Genomic DNA, 22,376 nt, shown 5'->3' on the forward strand with positions numbered 1-22,376 from the left:
TTTTGATCGCATTATTGAAGTGATTGAGACCTATCTTCTCCTTAATGGGGACGAAGAGGTCTCTCCTATTGCACAATGGGAGGGCTTGAAAATGGTCCTAAGAGGCCATTTTATTAGCATAGCCTCCTATCATAAAAAGCAGAAATGGGCCAAGAAAGCAATTCTATTTCAAGAGTTGCGGGATTTAGAAGGACGAGATAAGGGGAATCCGGGGTCCTTTCAAGTTCAATTAGTAACTCAAATGAGGGAAGAGATTGCAGCCCTAGACGCGGTGGTCATAGCCTTTTCCTTAGATATCCTTAAACAGCAGCACTATGAATTTGGCAGCAAGCATAGTAAACTTCTGGCCAGACGCCTACAGATAAAAAGAAATAGAGAAATGATATATCGCATTAAGGCTAAACAGGGAACGATGCTATTGCAACAACTGGAGATCAGGGCCAGGTTTCTGGAGTTCTATGAGGAGTTATATCAGCTGGAGTTGACTCCGTCCGATGAAGAGATTGTGACTTTTTTGGAGCCTATCCCTCTACCAGAGCTGTCAATGGAGGGCCAATGCCAATTAGACAAGCCGATATCCCTATTTGAGATCGATTGGGCTATCAAGGACTTAAAGTCTGGGAAGTCACCAGGCTTAGATGGGTTCACACCTTTTTACAAAAAATTCAGAGAATTACTATGGGGCCCATTAGTAGCCATGTTTAATAAATTGCAGGAGGGGGCAACACTCCTCCCGCATGGGAATATGGCTGGGATTACGCTTATTCCCAAGCTGGGAAAGGACCTTAATAGCTGCGCCTCATACCAACCTATCTCACTCATAAATGTTGATTTAAAAATCCTGGCCAAAATTTGTGTTTCGATTGAGTGGTTATATAGCAGTGATGGCCAACCTTTTGAGCTCAGTGTGTCAAAATTCATAAAAAAACCGAGCATAACTCGGGTGGTGTGTCACTTCTAGAAAAATCCATAATTTTGTGATATTTGTAGCTCTAATCAACAAAGTTATAATTTTAATATATATACTGTATTTATTAATAAAGCAAAAACAAATAATTCTTTACCTTACCTGCTTAGTGACTTTTTTGTTGCTGAATTTCATTGGCTAAATCTTCAATTGAAGGTTGGTATTTCGTACACTTCAAGTCCAAGCAAGCGTTACAAACTTCATCTGTCAGTTGATTTTTTATTGGCTCCCATTCATGTTCACAACACTCCCTCCCCATCTCCCAGGCATGCACACATTCATTCTCACACACACAGACCCCCAGGCAGGCACCCATGCATTCACACACATACACCCCCAGGCAGAGTCCCATTCATTCACATTCACACACTAAAGGTAGACCCCCCCTCGCTTTCTTTTGCCAGCAACCTCAGAACCTCTCTCATTCCTCTGCTGCCACTGTCACTGATGCCGCGTGGCTATTGCGGAGGTGCCGATTGCTGCTACTGACACTGAAGTCCATTCTGCTGCCTCCTCTGTGCAGGCCCCGTGGGCTTCCACTTTCTCCATGCTGATCTCGTACATTGTGAGATCCGTAGAGAAAGTGCTACTCTTGCACATTCCCAAAGATTACATGTGCCAATCACTAAAAAGTAATTTTATTTTTTTTTCCTTTGCTGTCTGATCTTAGTTTTCTAATTGGTTGGTCACAGGCTTTTTTTTCACCTTCCCTTTCTTATTTTTTTGCCAATTCCTTTTATATTGTCTTTTTTTCTGTTTCTTTTTTCTCCATCTTCTTCCCTCAAACACACAGTCAGGTTCTCATTCTCACATGCATTTCTCTTTCTCACACACATGGGCTCTCACTGGCACATGCTCTCTCTCATACAATCATTCATACACACAGGCTCTCACTGGCACATGCTCTCTCTCATACAATCATTCATACACACAGGCTCTCACTGGCACATGCTCTCTCTCATACAATCATTCATACACACAGGCTCTCACTGGCACATGCTCTCTCTCATACAATCATTCATACACACAGGCTCTCACTGGCACATGCTCTCTCTCATACAATCATTCATACACACAGGCTCACACTGGCACATGCTCTCTCTCTCACACACACACACAGGCTCTCACATGCTGTCTCTGCAAACATTCAGGTCCTCTCTCTCAACTCACCTCATACACGCACTCTACGGGCCCTCAGCCTCTCTCTCACCTCTGGGCATCCTCTTCGCGGGTCGCCGCAGGTTGGGCTCTGCAGCGGCCCTGATCTTCTCGGGCCGCGGCAGCCCTGCTACCGGGCCTCTTCCTCTTCTTGGGCCGCTGCGACTTGGGATTCGCAGCGACCCGCGGCGGCTCCTCCTCTTCTGCACGCGCTGATTCGCTTCCTCCTTCCTGCCCACGCGGCTCCGGCAACGTTTACTTCCGGGGCCGCACAGGCAGGAAGGAGGAGCATCAGCGCGTTTGAACGCGATCTTTGTCTTGAGCCTCCCTGCGCCCGGGGGCATTGGTGGAGGGTAGGGGGAAACTAAAAAACACATTTAAAGGCTCGGCGCAGCTGAAAAAGAAAAGGCTCGGCGCAGCCGATAAAAAAAAAAAAAAAATCCTGATAGTCCTTGAAACGCTGCGCGTGTCAGCCAAAATGACTCGGCGTGTCATAGGTTAGCCATCACTGTTATATAGGGACACTTATTCATGCTGATCAAGCAGGCTTTCTGCCGGATAGAGCGACATCTGATAATATCCGAAAGACAATAGATTTAATACACATCGCTAAATCCACTAACGCCCCGGCGGTCTTTATGACCCTAGATGCTGAAAAAACATTTGATAGAGTTTACTGGCACTATCTATTTGCTGTTTTCCGGAAGATGGGTCTGGGGGGCCCCTTCACAGTTTGGATTCAGTCGCTCTATTGTGAGCCTTCTGCATATATTAAGATAAATCATGGCTATTCGGCACCTTTTCAAATATGGAGGGGAACAAGGCAGGGCTGCCCACTTTCGCCGCTCCTCTTTGTTCTTAGCCTAGAACCCTTGGCGGAGTGGATTAGGAAGGCTAGAGAGGTGTATGGGATCCAGTCTGGCAGAGAAACACATAAAATTACTCTCTACGCAGATGATGTTATCTTGTCTCTCTCTCAGCCTATGACTTCCATGCCTAGGGTCTTATCTATGCTGGAACTATATGGAAGAGTGTCGGGATTCCGGGTTAATCTCAATAAATCAGAAATTCTCCCTGTGCATTTTACTGAGAACCTGCTGCGGACAGGTAAGAGTGAGTTCCTATTCCGGTGGACCACAGGTCCTATACGGTATCTGGGGGTTAATCTTAGTTTGGATTCTTCTCAATTAGTATCTCTAAATTATAAACCTTTGATTCGCAACTTGATGGGTGATATAGACAGATGGGAACACCTACCTTTTTCATGGTTTGGCAGAATGGCCGCAATTAAGATGAATCTTCTACCGAAAATTGGCTATTTCAGGTTTTGCCATGTCCCTTTCCTGTTGCGGACTTGAGACCTCTTCAGCGCAAACTGTTTGCCTTTATATGGTGTAGAAGACCCCCAAGGGCTCCCGTCTGATTCTCAGCCAAACACGTAGAGCAGAGCTTTCCAAAGTGTGTGTCGCGACACTTTAGTGTGTCGCCTGAGGTGTGCCGGTGTGTCGCACAAGCCCGGTGCACGTGACACACCGGCAAGTGGGAGCCAATGCGGCCACCGGTGGACCTCATCCCACTGGCGGCTGAGCAGTAAAGAATCGCTGTGCTGTGTGCCGCGGACACACAGCAGGAAGATCGGCATGGCCGTGGTGGAGCTCACCTCACCATGGCCTGAAGAACAAGGTCACGTTGAAACGTGCAGATGCTCCACCTCCTTCCTGCCCATGCGGCCCCGGAAGGAAAATGTTGCCGGAGCCGCACGGGCAGAAAGGGGGAGGAGCATCAGCCGCGTGCAGAAGAGGAGCAGCGTCGTTACAGCGTGTGAGAAGAGGAGGGAGGCCCCCACCACGGATCGGCCCGAAAAGATCAGGGCCGCCACCCCTGCGATCGGCCCGAGAAGATCAGGGCCGCTGCAGAGCCCGTCCTGCAGCGACCCGTGAAGAGGAGGCCCAGAGGTAAGAGAGAGGCTGAGGGCCCGTAGAGTGTGTGCATGAGATGAGTTGAGAGATTGTGTGCATGTATGAGGTGCGTTGAGAGATTGGGTTGCGTGTATGAGGTGCGTTGAGAGATTGGGTGCATGTATGAGGTGCGTTGAGAGATTGGGTGTGGAAGTGAGGACCTGAATGTTTGCAGAGACAGCATGTGAGAGCCTGTATGTGTGTGCGAGAGACAGCATGTGATAGTGAGAGCCTGTGCTTGAGCAAGACAGCATGAGGGAGTGAGAGAGAGCCTGGGTGTGTGCGAGTCAGACAGCATGTGCAAGAGAGAGACTGTGTATGAATGATTGTATGAGAGAGAGTATGTGACAGTGAGAGCCTGTGCTTGAGCAAGACAGCATGTGGGAGTGAGAGAGAGCCTGGGTGTGTGAGAGTCAGACAGCATTTGCAAGAGAGAAACTGTATGAATGATTGTATGAGAGAGAGCATGTGAGAGTGAGAGCCTGTGTGTGTGAGAGAGAGAGAGAGTGAGAGAGAGAGAAAGCATGTGAGAATGAGAACCTGACAATGTTTGAGGGAAGAAGACAGATGGAGAGAAAAATAGAAAAAAAGACAATATGAAAGGAATTGGCAAAAAAATAAGAAAGGGGAGGTGGAACAAAAAAGCCTGTGACCAACCGATTAGAAAACTAAGTTCAGACAGCAAAGGTAAAAAAAAAGAAATAAATTACTTTTTACTGATTGGCACATGTAATCTTTGGTAATGTGCAAGAGTAGCACTTTCTCTATGCGGATCTCACAATGTACGAGATCAACATGGAGGAAGTGGAAACCCACGGGGCCTGCACAGAGGAGGCAGCAGAATGGGCTTCAGTGCCAATAGCAGCAATCAGCGCCTCCCCAATAGCCATGCGGCATCAGTGACAGTGGCAGCAGAGGAATGAGAGAGGCTCTGAGGTTGCTGGCAAAAGAAAGAGAGGGGGTCTGCCTTTAGTGTGCATGTGTATGAATGGGAGTCTGCCTAGGGGTGTATGTGTGTGAATGCATGGGTGCCTGCCTGAGGGTGTGTCTGTGTATGAGAATGTATGGGTGTCTTCCTGGGGTTTGCATGTGTGAGAATAGGTGCCGGCCAGTGTGTAGTATATGTGTGTGTGAGAATGAATTGGTGCCTGCCTGGGGGTCTGTGTGTGTGAGAATGAATGTGTGCATGCCTGGGGGATGGTGAGGGAGTGGTGTGAAAATGAATGGGAGCCTGCCTGGGGGTCAGTTTCAGTGTGTGAGAATGACTGGAAGCTTGCCTGGGTGTGTGTGTTTGTGTGTATGTGAGGGAGCCAGAGAGAGTGTGTATGAGAAAATCCAGGGGAGTAAGAGTTTGTGGGGGGGGGGGGTGTGGAGGGGGAGAGAGTGTCTTAGTGTGTCAGTGTCTGTGAGAACGAGAGGTTATGGTGGGTATAAGAGCATGAATGTGTATGTATGTGGCAGTGTATGTGTGAGAGAGAATGGACATGTGAGTCTGTGTGAGAGGATAACCTCCTAATCCTGGACAATATCAGGGTGACTGGAAATCAAGAGCTCCCACGTATGGACAGCAGGGGCTTTTTAAAATCCTTATTAGTTTTAATTATTGGGTGTTATTTGATATATGTGCTGTTTTGAAATATTTTATTGGTGTTTGGGAAATTGTAAAAAAGGTATATGATTTTAATTAATAGAAATTCTATTTATCAGTAGTTTTAAAATATTCTTTTATTAGTATGGTTTTACTATTATAACTGATGCTTTGTTTCTTGATTTTATTTGTTTTATGAGGAATGGTGGTTCTATTTTTCCATTGTTAATACACAGAGTCTGGCTTCTTGGGGTTTCCATTTCAGTTTTTGTCTAATTTGTGCTCCTTTATTTTGTATTCTGTATTTGGTGAGGGTCTGTCTCTGCTCTGTGTGTGTGTGACCATTATGAGAGATTCTGCTAGCATAGGGATCTATAGCAATCTGGTTTGTTTTGTTTCCTCAGTAGGTGGTGTATTGGTATTCTAGGACCCAGTGTAATATTTACCCTTGCTTTTTCACAGGTAGGGTTATTGTTGTTTGAGTCCTTGGTGTTATTACTGTTATGTTACAATGGGATTGCAGTATAGATTTTGAGTGTCTTTTTTACGAGGTTTTATTTTAGTTCACAATGTGCCTGGCAGTGGAAGGTGTTTGTGCTGCTGTTACTGTGAGGTGACACCAGCATTTGAAAATATCTTTCAGTATGATGAGCTGTAAGGGAAACATTCAAGCTCCATTGTTTGGGGGAATTTCAGTGGATGCACAGAGTTACAGAACTGGAGGTGCAGGATTTATATTGACATTCTGTCCCTTCCTATAAATTCCAGACTTCACTCTCATAGCCATATAGAATTAGTTGAATGAGGCTATCAATAATTTTATAGTGTGAAACTGGCCAGCTTTTTAAATTACGCAGAAGACCCTTTGGACTTTATTAACACCAAATATTCAAAATCTGTTTTCATCCCATCAAGCTCATATATCTCATTAAAGAGGTAAATTGAATAACACAATAACTTTGTTTTATTATTGTTATTCATAAATTATAACAATAACATTAATCTTGGAATATTATATATTTTTAATATAAATGAAAGGTTTTCACAAGATAGGTTGTGTCGTGAAACATTTTATTATGTATATATTTAAGGAAACATACGTAAATTGTCGAAATACATTTTGTTCGTTTAACCTTTAACCTCTGGTTTGCTAGTAGACTGAATTACTGTGTACCGAAATTATGTTTGTCTAAAAAGTGTGTCATCAACATGAAAAGTCTCTCCCCCCCCCTGCAAGCACATGTCTGTCCCCCATACACTCATCTCTCCCCCCCCCCCAGCACATGTCTGGCCCCCACACACTCATATCTCCCCCCAGCACATGTCTGTCCCCCACACACTCATCTCTCTCCCCCCCCCCAAGCACATGTCTGGCCCCCACACACTCATCTCTCCCCCCCCCCCCAGCACATGTCTGGCCCCCACACACTCATATCTGCCCCCCCCCCAGCACATGTCTGGCCCCCACACACTCATATCTGCCCCCCCCCAGCACATGTCTGGCCCCCACACACTCATCTCTCTCCCCCCAAGCACATGTCTGGCCCCCACACACTCATCTCTCTCCCCCAGCACATGTCTGTCCCCCACACACTCATCTCTCCCCCCAAGCACATGTCTGGCCCCCACACACTCATCTCTCCCCCCCCAGCACATGTCTGGCCCCCCACACACTCATCTCTTCCCCCCCCCCAGCACATGTCTGGCCCCACACACTCATCTCTCCCCCCCCCAGCACATGTCTGGCCCCCACACACTCATCTCTCCCCCCCCCCCCATCACATGTCTGGCCCCCACACACTCATCTCTCCCCCCCCCAGCACATGTCTGGCCCCCACACACTCATCTCTCCCCCCCCCCCCAGCACATGTCTGGCCCCCACACACTCATCTCTCCCCCCCCCCCAGCACATGTCTGGCCCCCACACACTCATCTCTCCCCCCCCCCCAGCACATGTCTGGCCCCCACACACTCATCTCTCCCCCCCCAGCACATGTCTGGCCCCCACACACTCATCTCTCCCCCCCCCAGCACATGTCTGTCCCCACACACTCATCTCTCCCCCCCCCCCAGCACATGTCTGTCCCCCTCACACTCATCTCTCCCCCCCCCCAGCACATGTCTGTCCCCCACACACTCATCTCGCCCCCCCCCCAGCACATGTCTGGCCCCCACACACTCATCTCTCCCCCCCCCAGCACATGTCTGTCCCCCACACACTCATCTCGCCCCCCCCCCAGCACATGTCTGGCCCCCACACACTCATCTCTCCCCCCCCCCCAGCACATGTCTGGCCCTCACACATGCACCTCTTCTTTTTGATTGTTGCCAGTCAGTGCTTCACTCCCTTCAGGGTTCAAGCCTGCCGGGCTGCATAAAACCTTCCAGGATCACCAGACACTGTTGCTTGCAGTCAGTTCTCTTCGTGGCCAGGCCTCATCGGCAGCAGCAGCCAATGACAGGGACAGCTGGGCTCAAGTCCCACCCACCAAGCCCCAAAAAAACCCCACGATTGACAGCAAAAATCGCCCAATAATAAGCAGCCCACGAACTGAAAAAAAAAAAAAAGCCCAAACTCGCGTCGGAGTTGACGGTGCGGCGTCACGTGCCGTCGCATGCGTGTGATGCTGGAGGAGAACGGCTATGTGGACCGGGCTTTAATGTGCTACGCTCACGCGACACACCTGCACACTAACGTGTCACGACACACAGTTTGGAAAGCTCTGCTTTAGAGAGTTACAGGACAAGTTTCAGATATCTATCACTGATTTTTTTAGCATATGCCCAGCTGTGACACTTTTTGGGATCCCCAGGGCCCTGTTCCGATTTATATAGTCCACGTTCGATGTTTGAAGGGTATTGCCTTCAGGCACAACACTTCCGAAAAGGGATTTCTAACCTTTACTGGTTATTGATACATATCATGGATGGGAGAGCAACCCATCTGTTGGCTTGGGACCGGGACCTGGGCTCTCACTGGGATCGCAACAACTGGGAGGAGTGTTTTCAGGCTCTAGGCCAATTTTCAATGTTCGCATTCATGATGGAGAACAGATACAAACTTCTTTATCGCTGGCATTAGTCCCCAGTGAGAGTGGCCAAATGGTGCCCAGGCCACTCACCTAATTGCTGGCGACAGTGTTCGCAGAGAGGTACCTATTGGCATATGTGGTGGCAATGTCCTAAGCTGCAGGGGTTTTGGAGAGCTTGTCAAGGATTGGTGGATAGAGTGTGGGGAGTTCAGGTTCCCTTACAAGCGGAGTTCTGGTTACTCGGACTCCCCTATCCAGATCTAGATGATGAACAACAAAAAATATTTTATCTTACTACTGCTGCCAGACTAGTGATCGCTGCCCAGTGGAAATGTATGAACCCACCCACACTCACGCAGCTTTACGGCAAATTAAGACAAATACATTATATGGAGAAATTAACGGCCCATAGACGAGACACCATACGCAAATTTTATAGGATGTGGGCACCGCTGATTCAATACATAGCACAGATGGAATAGCGTAACTGATAATATGAGGAGGTTCTGAGAAATGGCAAGGGGAGAGGAGGAGGGGGGGGGTGTGGGGGGGATTAATAAGGAAGAGTGGGAAATGGCCATTCTATATATGGATATATGTTATCCTGAGGAAAAGATATTGCACTGGAACTGTTATGTATTTTATACTTAGGAGGCAAAACAAAAGTTCAGTATTTGCCTACATGTTTGTATTGCTGTTCTCATCTCTACTTAACATACTGTTTTGTAAGCTTTACATTATATTGGATAATACAAAATTTTAAATAAAAAAAAAAGATTTGGATAAATTCCTGGAGAAGTCCATAAACTACTATTAATCAAGTTGACTTAGGGGTAGGTTTTAAAGGGTGACGCGCGGTTATTTTGCATAGGCTCAGCAGCACGTGCAAGATAGTTCTGGCTGTTACCCATTCTGTTCCAGCAGGTAAAACAATGGTTCCTCAAAATCTTCGGAAGAAACTCCTGAACTGGGGTCATGACTCCCAGCTAGCCGGTCATCCTGGACAGGCCCGTACGCTTGCCACCCTTCAATGCTTTTATTGATGGCCGTCAATGAAAAGGGACATCCAAGCGTACGTTGAATCCTGCACTACTTGCGCCAGACAAAAGCCTCCTGCTGGTCGCCCTTGGGGTCTCCTACAGCAGTTACCAGTTCCAGATGAACCATGGATGCACATTGCGACCAACTTCATTGTAGATTTGCCACCTTTAAGCGGGAACAATATGATACGGGTCACAGTGGACTGCTTCTCAAAAATGTCACACTTTGTGGCTTTACCCGGACTACCATCTGCCCCAGAACTTGCCGAACTGTTCATACGACATATATTCTGCCTGCACAGAATGCCTAAGCACATCATCTCCGACAGAGGGGTTCAATTCATCGCCAAGTTCTGGAGGGCACTGTCTCATAAATTTGACATTGCATTAGCCCTGACATCAGCGTATCACCCCCAATCAAATGGGCTAACAGAAAGAATGAATCAGACTCTCAAACAGTTCATTCGTGCCTATGTCAACACCAGGCAGAGTGATTGGACAGAACTTTTATCCTGGACTGAATTCACCCTGAACTCTCATCCTGCTTCTGCCACTGGATCCACTCCATTCCAGATTGCTTATGGTCATCAACCATTACCACCACTTCCTATACCTTTGACAGGTACATCACCAGCGGCTCAGGCTACAGGTGAGGAGATTCACCAACTCTGGACTCAAACTAAGGATCTTCTACACAAAGCAAGACAATGGGCCAAAAAGCAATACGATGCACATCACAGAGCAGCACCTCAGTTTGAGCCAGGAGACAAGGTCTGCTCAGTACCAAGTACCTTCGCCTCAAATTACCTTCAGTTAGATTCGCTCCATGCTACATTGGACCCTTCTCTGTCCTTCGCCGCCTAGGTCCTCTGACCTACAGCCTAAAGTTACCATCATCAATGAAGATACACAACGCTTTCCACGTTTCACTGCTGAAATCTCTCATCCTCTCTGAATTTTCTCGCAAGGCTCCTGATCCACAGCCTCTGGATGCTGAAGAGGAAATCGCATACAAAGTAGATGACATTTTGGATGTGCGTAAGAGAGGAAAGCATTGGGAGTACTTAATTTCATGGGAAGGATACGGCCCTGAGGAAAACAGCTGGGAACCTACCATCAATATCCTTGACAAAGACATGTTACATCCTTTCCACTTAACTCACCCAAGGAAGCCGAAACCCCCTGGGAGGGGCCCTAAGAAGGGGGGTACTGTTGCGCCCAGTTGCAGACGCCTGCGACCTTTGCTGCTCACCTCATTTTGCCTAGTAGCCTCGATTCTGGCTAAGATGGCCATCTCTGCCTCTGCACGCCGACCTCCTTGGCGTTCCCGGGACGGTGAGGGCGATCCCGGTCGCCATCTTGAACCCGGAGTAACCTAGGACGCGCGCGCCTGCCTCCTTTTTGTGCACGTCATGGCGGGAACCTCAGGGGCGTCCCCTCCGCATGACGTCACTGCCTACGTGTATTTAAACTAACCGGACTTTCCTACCTACGAGTTAGCAAGGATTCCATCTTGCTATTCCTTCTCTGAGACGCTTTGCATCGCTGTACCGGTGTTCCTGGCTGAGTGACTCAGGTACCCGCTCCTCGGGGGCCTTTCTGCACTCACAGCTATCCGCTCCTTGGAGACCCTCTCCTGCCTGTCTCACCTTCTTCAGCTATGTGAGTTCTCCTGCAACAGATCTCCGCTGCTGCTACGTATTCTCTATTGCATTGTGAGTACAAGACCTACTCTTCGTTACCTCATCTATCCTGCTGTGTGGGATCCTCGGGTTACCCCACTCTGTGGACCACTACCAGAGCTACAACGTACAAGCTATATCTGAAGCAAGCACTTTCCGGGTTACCCCGCCTTGCGGACCACTACCAGATTTATGCTGTCTTGTATCAGTTACTCACATTTGCCTCCGGCCTACCCCGCACGACGGATCATTACCAGAGCTATCACGCACAAGATTATCAAGAAGCAAGGATTCCCCGGGTTACCCCGCTCTATGGACCACTACTGGAGAATCCATCCCAGGTCTTCTAATTCCAGGACTGAATTTACAACCCGCTCCTCGGGTTTCTCTTTGCTGTATAATAAATATTCTCTGACTCCTGTGTCCATCACTACTGAGATCCCGCCTGTCGTGGAGAGTCCCCACAGGGCTCCTCCCTGTGGGTGGAGTCAGCTCTCTCCACGACCCATGGGCCCACAAATCAAGTTAAAACATAACAGAATCCTTTCTCCCAAGCATTCCCCCCTCTCCCCCAGCAGACCCCCTCTCAACCTCTGCCCTCCAGCTGTTATTCTTACATCCCTCAGCTCATCTCTCTAATTCATCCTTTCCCACACCTCCAGCCATTTTCCTCTCATCCCAAGCAATTTATAACATACAATTGATCCTGTCATCCCCTCTCTCTCCTCCTCCTCCCCTCAATTTTTTTCACATCCCTCAGCTCCTAACTTACATCTCCCAGTCAATCTTCTGTCATTCATCTGCTCTCACTCTCACCTGCTCCAACCCTCAAACCCCTCCTACATCTGATCCTTCCCTTCAAACGGCCTCCCTGCCAAACATCCCCCTGACAAGGATCAATTGCAAAGGTGAATGATAACTGATGGAAAAGAGGACAGGCTGACAACAGGAGCAATATTTTTCTCTTGGGTAGGATCAATGGTAGAAGATGAGAGAAGAGCAGTGGAAACCTCCCCCAGCCATTGAAAATGTATCCACAAAAACTAATGCAAAGGAAGTGCCTGTGAACACTTGCTTGTTCAAAGGACCCATAATGACTTCCACTATTAATGCTGCTGGCACCTGAAGAGTGCTTCTGTTTGAAGCCGTTATGACCCCATTTGGGGGTCCCAAGCAACAGTTTTTGGAAGCCCTCCTCTAGGGTGTGTGTGTGGGGAGAGAGGGGGAGGAGAGAAGAGAAGGAAGAGTCCATCTCTGAATGTCCTTACAGTGCCCTTATAAAGCTTCTCCAGCCTCTTCAAGCCTCCCAATTCATGATCATGCATCCTCAGATCCTCCCAGCCAGCCATCACTAGTCAGCCTCCACCACCCTGTTCCCTCCCTTCCCCTTTTGTCGATGCTTCTGTGACAGCTAATCCCTTTCAGCACTGTGTGGCTCTCAGTGATCTGAGCAGTGCTGTGCCTGAATACAATCTTGGAAGAACTGTGTGGGAATTCAGGTAGCAGATGGCTCAAATTCACTGACAGCCAACAGTGCTGAAAGGGAATAGTTAAATGGGGGCGGGCAGGCAGCACCATAGAACCTTTGGGTTAAGGTCAGAGAACCCAGTTTGAAAAACAGTGGTGTAAAGTAATTGTAACAGAATGCAAATCTGAGAATGAGTTTTTCAGGAGCAAATACCAGCGGGCACTACTGTCTACTGAATCCTAATACATTTTTATAGTGCAAAACTTAACAATTAACAAAACTGCTTAAATTCTTAAGCAATAAGCTGAGCAGATGTGATCTGTGAGTTAGACAACAGTCCTATGTAAACAGATCTACATAAAAACAAACAAAAAAACCCGACTATGACCGGAGATTGCTATAAGAAAAAAATCAAAAAAGGCCCAGAGAAATCCAGGAAAGGGGGCAATTAATAAAATGGCATTTTAATGGCCAGTTGCATATTGATCTTTAATATCTCTCCAGCAGGAGCTTAGCAATGGGACATGAACAGGCCTGAGTTATTATATACGAACTGATTCCTGTAGGAATCCTAAGGGAAACCACCAAAGAATGGTAAAGGCCCATCCTGACTTGAAACTTATTTCACAGATTAGTTCATAACGGATTCTGATGGGACCTGAAAAGAAATTAGGAAGAATTTATTTATTTATTTATTTTTAGATTTTTATATACCGGTGTTCCTATATGAAATAAAGATCACATCGGTTTACATTGAAACAGAACATGAAAATTGCCAAAAGGCATTACATAGAACAAGGTTATGAAACTTGGAACAGAGTACATAAGTTCAAAATTTAACAATAACGTTGTAACATTGATGACCAAAAGATAAAGGAAAGAAAAGAAAAAGACTTAAACAATTAAGTTGACAGGTCTTATTGAGCATAAAAATTATAACGTATAAGTGAGAAAGTCTCAAGTGTCCTACAGCAAGAGATTAGATACCGAAGTAGGTAGTGGTATGGAAAATGGGGGTTTGTGAAGAAGATATGCTCTTGCTGGTTGGAGGGGAAAAAATGATGATCATGGTCCTGGAAAAGCTTGGCTAAAGAGCCAGGTTTTAAGTTTTTTTTTTGAATGAAGAGTGGCAGAGCTCAAGCCGAATGTCTGGTGGGAGCGCATTCCATTGAATGGGGCCTGCTGTAGATATGGCACGTTTATAATGCGAGGATTTTGTTGAAGGTACATAGAGTGTGCCTTTATATGCTCCTCTGATGGGTCTAGAGGTGGAGTGAGGGCGTAGTTGGTTACATAATTGAAGAGGAGAGATATTGTGGATGGATTTATGAATTACGATGAGTACTTTATATAGGATCCTTTGCTTTATAGGCAGCCAGTGGAGGAGCTTGAGAATGGGGGTGATGTGATCTCTTTTATTCGTATTGGTAAGGATTCTGGCTGCAGAGTTCTGTAGCATTTGGAGGGGTTTGATGGATGAATATGGAAGGCCAAAGAGAAGCGAATTGCAATAGTCGACTTTTGATAGAATAATGGCTTGTAGGACCATCCGAAAATCATTGAAATAAAGAAGAGGCTTCAATTTTTTTAAGACTTGTAACTTATAAAAACAGTCTTTGGTGGTTGTGCTTATGAATTTTTTAAAATTGAGCTGATTGTCTAGCATGATACCTAGATCTCGAACATGTGGTGAGTGATTTAATATGGGAGTGGATGAGTTGAGTAGGTCAGCTGGGTTTAGAAGTTTGATGTTGATGTCTTGATTGATGATTAGGATCTCAGTTTTGTTATTGTTAAGAATGAGGCAAAGGCTGGAGAGAAGATGATTGATCTGTTGCAAACAATTGTTCCAGTGAGTCAAGGTTTTTTGTAAGGATTCTGAGATTGGGATGAGTATCTGGATGTCATCCGCGTAGAGATAGTGAGTTAGGTTTAGTTTAGTAAGTAGATGACATAGAGGTAAGAGGTAAATGTTGAAGAGGGTAGGGGAAAGGGAGGAACCCTGAGGGACCCCCCGGTTGGAAGGGATCGGTTGTGATTCTTTGTTGTTAATCTTTACTTTGAATTGTCTATTTGCTAGGAAGGATTTGAACCAGCTGAAGACTGTTCCTTTAATGCCTATATCTGCCAGACATTTTAATAGAGATGAATGATTGACAGTGTCAAAGGCTGCAGAGAGATCTAGTAGTATCAAAAGATGTGGTTGTTTTTTGTCCCTATTAGATAGAATAGAATCGGTAAGAGAGATAAGGAGAGATTCAGTGCTTAACGATTTCCGAAAGCCATACTGGGAAGATACAAGAATGTTGTTTTCTTCCAAATATTCAGATAGTTGTTTATTGACTATCTTTTCCATAAGTTTGGCGATCAATGGCAGATTAGCTATTGGGCGGAAGTTAGCTGGATCTGTGGTTGGAAGGTTAGGTTTTTTAAGTAGAGGTTTGAGAATGGCTAATTTAAGTTGGTCAGGAACTAGACCCTGGGAGAGAGAGCAGTTAATGATGTCTGCAATTGGTTTTGATATGGAGTTTCTTATTGCGATGAGAAGGTTAGTAGGAATTGTGTCTAAGGGATGAGATGACGGTTTCATTTTTTTAAGTATGTTTTCTATCTCAAGTGCTGAAGTGGTCTCGAAAGTTTCCAGCGTTGTATTTAGTTGAGGTGAGGTAATGTGAGGGAATGGGGGGATATGAAAAAGATGATGAGAAAGAGATAGTCAGTTTGTCAATTTTATCCTTAAAGTATTCTGCTAGTTCTGATGCTTTGTTGAGTGCTTGATCATCAGGAATGGTAGGAGGTGATAGTTTAGTGAGAGCTGAAACGTAGGAGAAAAGTGCTTTTGAATCAAATATGAAATGATGTATTTTTTTTGAGAAAAAATCTCTCTTTGTTCTCAGTATGGTGATCCTATAAGCATTGAGGGAGGTTTTACAAATAGCTAATGTTGTGGGGGATGGGTTTCTCCTCCAAGTGTGTTCTTTATTTCTTGTGAAATATGCGGCTGAATGTTGCGAGATAGTAAGGGGCAATCTATAGGATCAACCATAGTATAAGAATGCGGCTGAATGTTGCGAGATAGTAAGGGGCAATCTATAGGATCAACCATAGTATAAGAATGCGGCTGAATGTTGCGAGATAGTAAGGGGCAATCTATAGGATCAACCATAGTATAAGAATGCGGCTGAATGTGGCGAGATAGTAAGGGGCAATCTATAGGATCAACCATAGTATAAGAATGCGGCTGAATGTGGCGAGATAGTAAGGGGCAATCTATAGGATCAACCATAGTATAAGAATGCGGCTGAATGTGGCGAGATAGTAAGGGGCAAGCTATAGGATCAACCATAGTATAAGAATGCGGCTGAATGTGGCGAGATAGTAAGGGGCAATCTATAGGATCAACCATAGTATAAGAATGCGGTTGAATGTGGCGAGATAGTAAGGGGCAATCTATAGGATCAACCATAGTATAAGAATGCGGTTGAATGTGGCGAGATAGTAAGGGGCAATCTATAGGATCAACCATAGTATGTACCTGGTAAGGACAGCTCTGGGTCCCCGAGCTCTCGCGTGCATCTTATCCAACACCATATGCTTCAGTTTCTGGTAATACACTGGCCCAAAGTAGATGTATGCTTCCAGGGGCTCCCTAGAGAAAAGACAAAAACCCCTGCACTTTATGCAAGCTCATTCATCAAACAAGATCACTGAATACTAGGAAGCAAGTCATTTCTAATCCTATATTCTGAGACAATGGCTAGCAGGGGATTTAAATTCTGAATTATTGTAAAAAGCTCATTTATACTAATTTTTAAAGAGACTGAATTAGGGCTATTGGTTTGTTATTGACATCCATCAGTCTTTCTCCATGCTTCTTCCCACACAGAAGAGGCAGTACAGCCTCTCATCAGGGAAGCCATTGTTGACAGCCTTCAATGCTCTCCTATTTCTAGGGAAAATTAATCTTGTAGCACTCTCTTGTGCTTGAGAGCATTGACAGCCATTTATGGTCTTTTGCCATCATTATTTGTCACAGGAAGTGCAGCACTCATTCTTGTGCGCTACTTCAGCATCATTGCCCAATCTTGGCAAGTGCACTGTTTCAAATCAATCCAAGAATATAAATTTGCTCACTGTGGCAGACTTCAAGCTTTTACATTTAAAACGTTCTATAACAGCTGTTGGGGTTTACCCTGTGATGCCAGATGTGACATAGTCTTTCCCAAGATAGCTGTAGCCATAGTGAACGAGATCTTCACAAACGTCCTTGACTTTGCTGCCTCCAAATGCTGTGCCGTAGTGAAATCTGCCATCCAGAACCCCAGCCTTGCCAGCGAGAAGCTCAATCAGTTTCCCCACCTGGGGACCAGAACACAGGACAAGACTTACAAACAGCTCAAGGTACCAAAGAGTGCAAAATCAGCTAAAAAAACCGGCAGTCCTCGCGTGCTGCAGCTCCATCGGGTTATTGCATATAAATTCAGTGTGGATTTACTGAAAACCCGACTGACGTGTAACACTCCAGGACTGCAGGTGCTTACCCCTGCCTTAAACTCTCTTTCCATCAAGCTAGGTTGAGAGAACCTTGCCCAAATCTCATCTTGGAGTGAGTTTCCTCACTCCGAAGGCCAGCAAATCTTCACAAGAGACCACTGTTCTGTTCGTAGGTGTCACGTAGAATGTCAAAGTGACCCCTAACCCCCTACACTCTTACCTAAACCCCACCTCGAGTTACTAGCTGGGCCTACCATAGGGATACAAATACCTACCTATGGGCCATGACATTATGGCCAGTCTCTCTCTCTCTCTTTCTCTCTCTCCTGTGTGTCTGGTGGTTGAATGAAGGAAATACAACAGGTCTCGTGCTTATCGCAGAATCTGAAAATGGTATCGCAATTTGCACTAACTTAGCTCTTCGCACAGGTTATTAGCGATAAATGCTATATTAGCATAAAACACGCCCCTTTTGCTATCGCATGCGGTACTTACCGCATTTTGATAAATCCACCCCTAAGGGTTTTATTTAACCAAAAAGGGGAAAAACAACCACCAAACCACTAAAGGGCAAGAAGAATGTGATTCTTAGGTCGTTAAAAAAAACAATTTTTCAAATTTTCCTTTTATTTTAAATTTCTAATAAGGACGTCAACCTGAAATTTAAAAATGGGTCCTAGAGAGGATAGAGTTGGACTCTTCCCATTGTCAGACCTTGGAGGATAGACTGACCAAACCTACTGTTACAACAGGAATCAGTGTCCAAACAGTAATGAGATGTAAATGTGTGGACTGAGCTACACATTGCAGCTTTACAGATCTTTTCAATAAAGGCTGGTCATAGACTGCCACGATACTGCCACAGTTCTAATATTATTTATTATGAAACTTACATGCCCTTCTAGAGTCAGACTGCCTGGGCATAACAAAGAAATGCAATCTGCTATTCACTTACAAAGCTACACTTGGTTACTGTAATCTCAGTTCTGTTCAGCTCAAAATAAAGTTGGACGGACTTTCTATGAGCTTTGAATACAACAGCTCTCTTGCAATCCAAGCTGTTCTTGTTCACCTCTATGAACTTGTGGCCTGGAGAAAAATGTTGGTTGATTAACTGGTTAAGGCAAAAATCTACCTTGGGCAGGAACTTGGAATGAAGTCGTTAGTATAAAGGTGGATAAGTCACTAAGGCCTTGGAACTTAACTCTTTGGGGAGAAGTAACCATCATGAAAAACCTTCTGGATGAGCACACAAAAGTCAAAGGACTGAAAGGGGCTTTATCAGCTGGATAAGAACCAGCCATTAAATAACTACTCCAAGTTAATTTTTCTGACCAGTTTTCCACCCAGGTAAACTGTATATCCTAAACTGTTTTTTTTAGTTTATTTATATCATGTAAAATAAGAATCAAAAGCTTTACCGATATCTAAATGTATCATATTTAGTGCATTCCCTTTAACTGCAAGGTTTGTTGCTCTGCCATTCCATTGCTCAAAACACAGCCCATCCTATCATCTCTTATTCATCACATCACATTAAATCTCTCAATGTGGATCTCAGTTTACATAAGTTACCAAAACATTAAATCTATAACTAACCGTCATTCTTGATGGGAAGCCATGTGGATTCATGATGATATCAGGACATATTCCAGTGTCACAGAACGGCATGTCTTCTTGAGGGACAATCAAACCACAGACTCCTAAGGAGTAAAAGTTTGTATTGCTTTATTTATTTATTTATTTATTAACTGATTATGTTTTAATTTTAAATCTGTTGTCAAGCCTTAGGTTTAGTGTTTTATGCTATTTTGCTTTATTATTGGATTTTATGACTGTTCCCTTGTACATCGCCTAGACCTATTTTTAGTGTTAAGCGATTCATAAATTTAAATAAATGTAAATGTAAAAGAATAAACCTTTCCAAAGCCTGATATCAGGATGCTTGAGGTTAAACCACTTTGTGCCTAACATTTCTTTTCTGTATGCTCTCCATGATACTTGAAGGCAACATAGCCCAGTCCCAGAGGAAGAAAACAAGGGTGAAGATATCTGCTGTCACATTCTAAACCTCTATGAAAAGCAAGAAAATAAGGAATGAGATGAAACATGAAGATGGCTTAGGGAAAAGATGGGGAAGAGTAAAAAGCACAAGACAATAAATAAGGGAGGGAGATAGGGAAAGATGTAATAGGAAGACAGATAAGGGGATGAGAGAAGCAACAGAAGAATGATAAGAGGACATGTACAAATAGTTAGAAGACTAGGAAGAGAAGGGGAGAATGGAATTAGGAGGAGGAATAAGAGAGGAGAAGCAACTGGTGGGAATTTTGGAGATGTGTGTCCAGCTCATTGATTCTTTCCAGACTGTACTTACATAGCAATTAAGGTCAATAAATAGGTTGTTATTGATATTATAGGGACAGCATTTAGATCCCATCAAATAAGAGGGATTCTTACAGGAAGATGAAGATGGAAAAGACCCTTAAAGAATCTTAATATTGGGTGATGAGAGATTGGAAGACCTTGTAAGTTTTGGTGGTATGCTACTATAGCACTTAAGCACACTAATGAAAACAGCCTTCAACCTTGACTTGGAGAAGCTGAGCAGATATTGAAGAAGAGCTGAATTAGAGCAGAGGACCAGATCTTCTTTCTATGATGTACATCAGATGGAAAATCGTTTCCATGTGAAGTTGTAAAAATTTCTGGTGGAAGGCTGTCTTGCTGCGAGAATAATTATCTTGATTTCTGAGGGAAAGGGTATAGTTTGAACTATCCTGTTCTCAATATTCATGCTGTGAATGTTACGAGATTGAAGCAGTGTTTCATTGTATTGAGATAGATTTGGGAATATTTTTACGAGTACTGGTAGAGCAAATGCTATGTATTGAAGCCATGGAAACTATATCTCATGTGGCCAAAAAAGAGCTATAGGTAACATATCTACTTTGTCTTTTCATGGCTTGTTCTGGATAAGAGTGGCATTAGTGGAAAAGCATACATCAGTCCTTGATTACATAAAATGGAAAAGGCACCTGATGCTCAGCAGTTGGGCACAATTTTTTTGGCGCAATAGAGGAAGCTGTAGTCGAACAGGGCTACAAAGAGATCTTTCTGCAGAACTCCCCACAAGTGAAAGAGAAACTGTGCTGTTGTTGTGTTCCGCGCCCGTGGCCATCCACGGGCGCAGCCCCATACCTCCACCAAGGCGGCGACCCACCGTGGCAGCTCCTGAAACACTCCCCAGGGCCGGTGCCCATCACCCCGGGGATGGTCCGCGGTCTGGCCACCCGCTGGGGAGCCGTCCCTGCTCCTCCCTCGCGGAGTTCTGCTGGCTTTCCTCCTCCTCGGAAATCCAAGATGGCCACCACCATCTTTAGGCGCGAGGCCGCGCCCCCCTGCTGGATTTAAAGGGACCTGATCCCTTTAATGATACTCACCTGCTTCCAATGATCCAGAGCAGAGGAAGTATTTAAGGAGGCTTCCTTTGCTCATTCCTCGACTTGGCAACGTCCTCCAACGCTTTCTAGTCTGCTTGCTTCGGTGAGTTCCTTGTGCTCGGACTCTGGTTCCTGTTTCGTCTTGGTGTTCCTGGTTCCTGAGTTTGGATTGGCTTACGGTGATTCTCTCTGGTTCCCGACTTCGGATTGGCAAGCGGTGATCCTCTGGTACACGACTTCGGACTGGTGAGCTTCGACCCTCTGGCACTTGACCTAGGACTCCTTCAAGACCACCGTCTCCAAGGGCCCACCTAAGTCCCAGCGGCCCGGGTCCCTATGGGCTCCTCCCGGGGGGACTGCAGACCACCAGTGGTGAAGCCTGCTCATCCGCTCATCTCCTTGTCTGTCTCCACAGTAGCTTCTGTCTTCAGTGCCAAGGGTCAGCTGCTCTCCTCCTCTGTCCTGCCTCGCCACTCGACGAGAGAACCTACGGATCCTCCGCAAGGTGTATATCCCCTCGTCGGCCCAAGGGTCCACAAGCCTGAGCATAACAGCTGTGCTGGGATGAAGCAACCATTTGTGAGGCTGAATGTAACAACTCAAAGTATCCGCCTTGAAGATGTATGGCATTGAGAAATGTACTGTGAGATAGCCCAATTCCAAATACTGCATATTTCCTTGCAAAATCTTGAGTACCTTGTTTCCACTTGTTTATGTGATACACTGCTACCTAACTGGATTTCTATGACCATTCCTTTCAACCATAGCCTGAAGACATGAAAAGCCTTGAATATCGCTCTTAGCTCCAAAAGATTTATGTGAAGTCTTTGCACTTGCATGGTCCGAGTTGCCAGAGAGCCCAGTATTGAGATTCACTCTCCAACCTTGAATGGAGGTATCTGTAGTCAATTGCTGCTGAGTCTTCAGAGGATTAAAAGATTAACCGCAAAGAAGATTTGAAGGTTGCGTCCACCATCTCAACAAATGAATGAGATGTCTAGAGAGACATATCTTGTGAGACACTGGCTAACAATGTTGGCTCCATTGAAGTGCTATTATGTGTCTCATATGCAACTTCACAAACAGTATTATATGAATGGTGGTCCAAGAAAACAAACCGGTAGCCGATCCAAGGTGGCTGACAGCAAAGAAAACACGTGGATGGATCGGTGTAAAACAGATTTTATTGAAGCTTGCCCGACTCTGGCCGAGTTTCGCTGAGCATGGATGATGATGATCGATCATCCATGCTGAGCGTTCATTGGATTTGTACATTACTCTAGAGGAATCTACTGTGTTATCCTCTTTTACTTCGTCATATGTCAACTCTGTGATGATTCAAGCCTAATCGAGTGGCTTGTAAGCCCCTGAGGCAGCTCTTTGAGCGAAACTCGGCCAGAGTCGGGCAAGCTTCAATAAAATCTGTTTTACACCGATCCATCCACGTGTTTTCTTATATGAATGGTGGCCATAAAAACACTGGCCAATAATAAAATTTGAGTGGCCAAAGACTATATTATGCAAAATATAATGAACATTTTCTGTC

General features: G+C 45.3%; 1 protein-coding gene across 3 annotated transcripts in view; it reads right to left on the reverse strand.

Annotated features, from left to right (window-relative positions):
* POLR3B (RNA polymerase III subunit B) overlaps positions 1-22,376 on the reverse strand; it is a 527,519-nt gene that overhangs the window by 32,068 nt on the left and 473,075 nt on the right. For 2 of the 3 annotated variants that reach the window (XM_029597388.1, XM_029597387.1), the window contains 3 exons: positions 18,987-19,090; positions 17,086-17,252; positions 16,429-16,542 (listed from right to left, as the gene is read on the reverse strand). The exons of the other annotated variant lie outside the window; for it this stretch is intronic. In XM_029597388.1, the coding sequence (XP_029453248.1) occupies positions 16,429-16,542; positions 17,086-17,252; positions 18,987-19,090 (385 nt within the window). The remainder of the gene's footprint in view (positions 1-16,428; positions 16,543-17,085; positions 17,253-18,986; positions 19,091-22,376) is intronic. 3 annotated transcript variants of the gene reach the window in all.

Source organism: Rhinatrema bivittatum, chromosome 4, assembly GCF_901001135.1.
Source record: "Rhinatrema bivittatum chromosome 4, aRhiBiv1.1, whole genome shotgun sequence".
Classification (NCBI taxonomy): domain Eukaryota; kingdom Metazoa; phylum Chordata; class Amphibia; order Gymnophiona; family Rhinatrematidae; genus Rhinatrema; species Rhinatrema bivittatum.